Source organism: Seriola dumerili, unplaced genomic scaffold (genome assembly GCF_002260705.1).
Source record: "Seriola dumerili isolate Sdu_G_001 unplaced genomic scaffold, Sdu_1.0 BDQW01000917.1, whole genome shotgun sequence".
Lineage (NCBI taxonomy): Eukaryota > Metazoa > Chordata > Actinopteri > Carangiformes > Carangidae > Seriola > Seriola dumerili.
In genome coordinates this window covers 261,699-269,098 of record NW_019175172.1, presented here as the reverse complement: position 1 = coordinate 269,098, position 7,400 = coordinate 261,699, and the positions used below count along the sequence as shown (strand labels likewise).

Sequence of the window (7,400 nt, the reverse complement as noted above, 5' to 3'; positions counted from 1 at the left end):
TTCACATCTGGTAAAAACGTTCATCTGGACTCAAGGACAAATTGATTATTAGATTTTAGTGGCTAAAGGTCAAAGGTCAATGTCACAGTGACCCCATAAAATAGCAGTTTTGGCCTTGTGAACGTGACATCTCTCAAATTTGGTCCAAACGTTGGACTTAAGCACAAACTGAGTGAATATAATATTTCCACAACTCTTCAAGGAAATCCCTTCAAATTTTGCACAAATATCATGGTGACCTCAGAAAACACTTTTTAGCGACAACTCAAGACTTCACACAACAATTATGACAAACACACAATTGGTTAATATTTAAATGACTCTGGATAAACAGGGACGTTGACAGACAACCGTGAAGAGGTGATTCTAGTTTTCTCTAGGTTTCACCTTCATTCATGTGTCGATTAAAACATGGCAGTTTTCCTGTTCTGTATAGAAACAGCAGGGGGGGAATCAGGCTGCTTGGAAGATTCAACCAAGCTCCAGACATTAGCACCACACATTCATTGCTGCCAATTCCTTCCCCTAAGCTAAATATTACATTGAAAGCCCCTAGCCCAAAAGACCTCAATATCAGCGCTCCCGTTATGACTAGAATGGTATAGAAAGCTCTCTGCTTTGATTGGTCAATCCGTTCCTTACTCCCACCCACTTTCCCCAACCCTAGGCGAATCATAACACGGAGAACAGAAAGGGTGCAGAAAGAGACAATAATTATGACAGTGATGTAGATGGCAAATAACTCAGTAGTGGGGAAATTAGGGAAGTGCAAAGCTGTTAAACCCACTAATCCAAAGCACAGCAGCCAAGCGCACCCAATGCTGATGTTTCTGACCTTCACCCCACCCGCCTTTCTCAGGCCCAGGTAGATGATGGGGTGAACAACAGCCAGGTAGCGCTCCACACACATCAGGCAGTGAAAGAAAGTCTGCACAGGGTAAGTGATGAATAAAAAATAATACCCAATCATCACCAGCATATGACTACATGTGGCCATCGCACCACTATACACAACTGATCCCACAATGCCGATAATCTCCACGGTGACCATGTAGTAGGTGAAGACATCAGAGTGGCTTGTTGCGCAGCACTGTTGGAAACTCCTCCAGAGGACGAGGACGTGCAGAGGGAGGAGGAGGAGGATGCTGATCAAGGTGAAGGTGACATAGATGAGGGAGCTGACGGTGTGGTTTAAGCATGTAAAAATGTGAGGATAGAGAGAGGAGTCTGAGTAGCAGAGGAGAGGGGACAGCAGGGAGATGTTGGAGGAAGAGTTGACCGACATGTTTGATGATTCAGAGCCTGAGGAGGAGAATAAAATAGTGAAATAGTGGCCACTAAAGGGAGGCAGAGAACAATTAGCATTTTTCTTTGTCCTGAATTTCTTTAGGATCTGAGCCATTGATGGCAGGATAAACATAATTACAGTCATTTAAATGGTATGTGATAAAAGCATCATCAAGATTATTGATAAAAAATTATCATGACACATTCTTTGCAATACACTAAAGCACAAAATATGAATTTGAAGAATGCTAATCCATGAAATTGATCATCTATATTGAATTTATATATAATACATTGGAAAATCTCAAGTATTCAAATGTAAAAACATAATAATATCTTTGCAGTGAACAGAAATTGGAAAATATAGGTGATGCAATTAAACACTGAGTTACATGTGCTTTGTTCTGTGAATCTAAATGTTCACTAAAGTAGCCTTAATATAAATATTTCCCAATCTTAAATACACTAAAAATATATAGAATATACCAACCTTGTGAGCAGTATTTATTTATGATATTTCTTTGTGTCCAGCAACCACTTGTCTGCTGTGAACAGGTGTGCTGTCAGAGTAATGATGATTGACTGTTGGTGTTTGTGTTGTTTTTTCTCTGTGTGGGATGGAAATAAGCAGGTTCTTTGCATGATGCAAAACCCATGATCCTATCTTTATTCAGTTTATTTCCCAAGAGCCAGTGTGGTTTTTTTTTTTTGTGTGTGTGTGTTTTTAATACATTGACAATAAATCCTGTTGGTGCCAAAAAGGTGAGTTTTAAGTTTGTGTGAAAATAATCAATACTTTTAGCTTGTTTTCATACAAGTTGATTGTAACCCTTTAAAATGACCCACTCACTACATATTGACATATGGCAACAAATTTAAGGAATCCTTTTAAAATTATTTATTTATGTTTTGCATTTATGTAAGAAGTGAATATTGGTTGCTGAAGCACATATTTCATTATCAGTATCAGTTGGGCTCAACTTTTTATCTTATTTTGACTTTTTTACACTTCACTTCCTCTTCCTCTCTGTCCATCGTTCTACTGTCTCTGCCAAATAAGAAATAAACAAAATTGGGCCTTTTTTAAAAATATGATTTTCTTGCTTTTTGTTTGGAAACTAAAAATCAATAGCCCACATGAATCTGTTTTTGGTTTAGAATTAAAAATCAAAACCATTTGAATATGGTTTTTGGTGATGATAAAAGGAATTGCCAAAAACCAAACACAGACTATTTTGATTTTTTTTCCCTTTTTTTTTTTATTTTTTATTTTGACACCAAAATGGCTTTTCCATTTTGGTTTTAAAACAAATAACAGATTTTAATTTTTTCATATGTGAAATTATCATGAATATCATGAGTAGTACTGATCCATAACAACTCATAGTGATTGATAAGTTTACATTTTTTTCTCTTTTTTTATTAAAATTTTTATTTCTATTTTTTTTTCTATTTTTTTTCTTGTAATGGCCAAGCTGGGCTTCCATACTGACCCACTGGATGGACCAATGAACTGTTTGGTGACGTGGGACTCTTTTAATGGATGGACCAGTGCACTTTGAACTTCTGTTACCCTTAGTATCAACTTATCACGAGTATCATGAGTAGTGCTGATCTAAAACAACTTATAGTGGTGGATTTTTTAGATTTTTATTTTAAATCTTTTCAACAATTACGAATTTCTTTCCTTTTCTTTTTTAAATTCTTATTTTATTTTGGTGGTGAAATATTTAAATTGTGTAAAAAAAAAAAAGGGGAGATGAAAGAACCACCGGATGGACAGATAAACCGTTCCGTGACGTGTTTCCTGTCGGACTATTTTTATGGATGGACCAGTGCACCTTGAACTTGTCAGAGAAAAGCTCTCCTTCTCTTCTACTTTTTTTTTTCCCTCCACTGTAAATAACATTTATTAGCGATGTCTCAACTCCCACATTTACTCCGTAATGGACCTTCAGCCTTCCGGCGGCTGTCGCGCTGCGGAGGCGCAGACAAGTGCGTCAGTTTGTGTTTTGACGCTAACTTTTTACACTTTAGCTCTTCCGCCGCTGAGTCGTCGTCGAACACAGACCGTCGACACAGAACCAGCTCCAGGTGCTACACAAGTTCTGCCAGGTCCAAACCGGTCCGCATCGGCTGTGCCTCCGGGTTCTGGGGGGACACGGCGACCTCAGGTACGGAGAACAACAACTGTCGAAGCTAACTCATTAGCATTAGCTTCATTACGCTACAAGTACACGTTTCAGTGGGTTTAAAACAAACGGTAACACAGGTGAACGTGAGACTTAACAGAGCAGGTTAAGCACAGGTGTGTTCGGGTGTCTCCGTAAATAACAACACTGACAGTGAACCGGCAACACCACGACCCTGAAACTCCAATGTGTGTGTGTGTGTGTATTAGTGTGTGTGTGTGTGTGTGTGTATTAGTGTGTGTTAACTTGTTGTGTGTGTCCTCAGTGCCTCAGCTGATCTACAGTGGGAAGCTGGACTTCCTGGTGTTTGACTACCTCAGTGAGATCACCATGTCTCTGCTCACCGCCGCCAAAGCCAAGATGCCTGTGAGTCAACTCTGTGTGTGTGTGCGTGTGTGTGTGTGTGCGTGTGTGCGCGCGCGCGTGTGTGCACAGTTGTAGACCTTGAGAGTGCAGGTATCTTCTCTGTGCAACTGAAAGTCTTTCCTCTTGAAGTTTGGTTTGGATTTCAAGGCCTGAAATGTCTGGGGTCGGTTGCACAAAACACTTTAACTTTTCTACTTAAGTAAAGACACTTAAGGTTTAATTTCTCCTCAGCTGAGGGAGTTACTTAAGGGTGTTACTGCATCATGAAGGGTGTGTCCCGTCATAAGCACTTCCTGGGATGTGTTCAGAGGTACCTTGAGTTTTTTTCCTTACTTTGGTTGCTAAGGTCTATTATGCAACAGTTTAACTGACTCTAAGTGATTCATGATCTTCCTTTTTCCTTTTGAAATGACAGCGTTAATAAATTGTTATTGTCCCCGTCCTCTCGTAGAATCAGGGTTACACTCCAGACTTTGTCCAGGTCGCTCTGGCTCCGTTCATTAACGACATCCACAGGAAAGGTGAGTGAATCTAAAAACATGAATCCTGCTCTCTGCTGGTCGTAAGAATCTTTGTGCACCAAAGCAGCAGCCATGTTTTTATCAATCCATTATTATTATTCATTATTATTAATGTCTTTTTTGTTGTTTTATTTTTAAATAGTTTTCTGTAAATATTTTGGACAAAATGACAGCAATCATCAGATCATTATTGTTATTAAGGCCTTTATTTTGGAATTCAAGCCTTTAAATGTGACATTGAATGTTTAATTGCAACCAATCTGATGTTATTTGGACTGTCTCCATGGTAACCACAGTCTCACAGTGACAGGTGTAAACGTAAACATCGCCCTCTCTCGTCCTCGCAGGTATTCGTGTCGTCAGTAATGCAGGAGGCGTGAACCCTCTGGCCTGCGCTGAGGCCATACAGGAAGTCATCAAGAAGGCCGGCGTTGACCTGAAGGTGGCGGTGGTGACCGGCGATGACCTCATGCCCCACGTAAGACACCCCTCCCTTCCAGCGACACCATCATTCATTCATTTTTTATTTTTTTTTTAATTGCAGAGATGATGATTGATTGATTGATTGATTGATTGATTGATTGAACCCTCTGCTTTCAGAGAAACAGCCTCTCCGAAGTGAAGGTGGCGTCTGACGGAAGCAGACATCAGTTACCTAAAACACTGCACAGTATGAACGCTTACCTTGGGTACGAACACACACACACACACACATACACACACACACACACACACTCTTTGATTTCATGTTTCGTAGTGAGTTTGATCGTTTATTCAAAATATAACTCACAAAACTGACAGAGTGAGTTTTAAAACTAAAATGTGTTCAAATGTATGGAGGATCACTGATGTCACGGAAACAGAAATAAAGCATTTAATTAATTACTGATTAATAGTAAGATAAAAAGAGAGCTTGTTACATCCTGTGGGTAATTTACATTTTTATTTGCACAAAAGCCCAAAGTGTCACAGAGAGACAAAAAGAAGAAGCTAAATGGCTAAGCTAATCTAAGAGCTAATAGGAAAAAGAAAAGAACTGGGGAAATGTAAAAACAAATGGGAAAGATAATTGTCTTTTTAAACGCCTCATTAAAATGTAGTTTATTTTATTTTTATTTATTTCTCGTTTTAAACAGATTTTTAGATTCCATTATTTATTTATGAATTCATTTAAATTTAAATGATGTTCAGATGATCTGTTGTATATTGTTTTTATAAACTTCTTTTTAATTTGAACAATTTATTGATGGATTAATATTTAATTTGTAAATTATTTTTATAATTCCTCTTTTATTGTCCATTGAATATGAAATGATTAATTACTTAGCAATTTATTTGTATTTGTAGACTATACATTAATTAAATTAAAGAAATGTATGAATGCCTATTTTTACTGTGCGATTAGTATTTCATTAATTAAATGCTTTATTACTATCTGTGTGACACTTGTGGTTCTCCATAGAACCTGAGGATAATCATAATGAAGGTGTAGTCGACCTGCTGGTGTTTATTCTCTCTCTCTCTCTCTCTCTCTCTCTCTCTCTCTCTCTCTCGCCCTCTTCAGGGCTGTTCCTATCCAGCGTTGTCTCGACCTCGGGGCGGACATCGTGGTGACAGGACGCTGTGTGGACAGCGCCGTGGCGTTGGGGCCGCTCATGCACAGCGTACGTTTGATGCACAGTTGAATATTATATAATCACTTGTCAGTTTTTTAAGCAGAAGTTTTATATATTTTCTGGCTGCAGCTTCTTAAATGTTAGAATTTGATATTTCTTTGTCTTTACGACAAATTAACTGAACTTTGAGTTTCAGACGAAACAAGACGAAAGAAGACGGGATCGTGTGTGTGTGTGTGTGTGTGTGTGTGTGTGTGTGTGTGAGGAACATCCAGGAGGAGACAAAGTTCAGGAATGTAACTTCTGTCCGTCTTTTTTTTATCTGTTGTAGTTCGGATGGGAGAGGGATGATTATGACCTACTTGCAGCTGGGAGGTACACACACACACACACACACACACACACACACACACACGCACATGCACACACGCACGCGCACCAAAACATACCATTCATACATCTAACATAAGTTCATAGAACAAGCAAAGATTTATGATGCTTCTTCTTCCTCATTTCCTCTCAGACATGAATCTGTTACACTGCTGGGTTTGTCTCTCTCTTAAAGGGCCAGTACTAAATCATTAATCATTAATCATCTGGTGGCGTCGCTCAGTGCTGATAGTAATGATTGATAGTTTCATCTGTTCAGGTCTTGGGACACAGTGTCTGTACCTGAGGTTTCAGCCTCCATCTCAGATGTGTTTTTTGTAATTTGGACATAGTCGTGGTTTTTTCATTTTCAAACATGACAGGACTGTGACAGATTTAGTCACGTCTAATGGTGACATCATGAAACTCAGCCACATGGCTCAGAAAGTTTCACTACTATATTGGTCCATCGATCTGACTTTGTCAAACACTGTAAAAAAAACAAAATAGATTGTGGCTGTATTATAAATATTTGTGTGTTTCTGTGTGTGTAAATCAGTCTTGCAGGTCACCTGATCGAGTGTGGAGCTCAGAGTACAGGTGGGATCTTCACCGACTGGCACAGAGTTCCCGACTGGTAAGAAAGAACCCAAAAGCTCTGAGCCTCTCTTCTGATTGGCTGACTGTTTTCTGAGTGGTCCAATAAAAATAAAGCAGATTTCAGGTAAAAACACTCAGAGAAACCAAATCCTGCAAGGTTTGGATGGTGGGTCCAGGTGGGCGGGGCTTGGTGACTGCTTTGTTGTGACATCACAAAGTTCCAGAAGTCCTGACGGCTGGTTTTAAGGCTCAGTTTCTGAATACAGGCTGTGTGCATTTCTCTGTGGACTGAGGCTTTGATACTTTCACAGTATTAATATAGAAGCTAGAGCTGATCTATAATCACACTACACATGGACACAGACCTTTACACTGGAGGAGCTTTAATTCTTTCATCTCCAGGTCTTGGAACTTTAAATGAGATTCTAGTAGAAATCAGCAGAGCTCGT

The 7,400-nt window shown here is 39.2% G+C and overlaps 1 protein-coding gene across 1 annotated transcript in view; it reads left to right on the top strand.

Annotated features, from left to right (window-relative positions):
* The first annotated feature begins 3,119 nt into the window (after positions 1-3,119).
* LOC111237532 overlaps positions 3,120-7,400 on the top strand; it is a 7,952-nt gene continuing 3,671 nt past the window's right edge. Inside the window, exons 1-8 of the mRNA XM_022766658.1 lie at positions 3,120-3,461; positions 3,745-3,845; positions 4,297-4,366; positions 4,714-4,844; positions 4,967-5,055; positions 5,931-6,030; positions 6,314-6,357; positions 6,911-6,988. Coding sequence (XP_022622379.1) covers positions 3,206-3,461; positions 3,745-3,845; positions 4,297-4,366; positions 4,714-4,844; positions 4,967-5,055; positions 5,931-6,030; positions 6,314-6,357; positions 6,911-6,988 — 869 coding nt within the window. The 5' untranslated portion in view covers positions 3,120-3,205. The remainder of the gene's footprint in view (positions 3,462-3,744; positions 3,846-4,296; positions 4,367-4,713; positions 4,845-4,966; positions 5,056-5,930; positions 6,031-6,313; positions 6,358-6,910; positions 6,989-7,400) is intronic.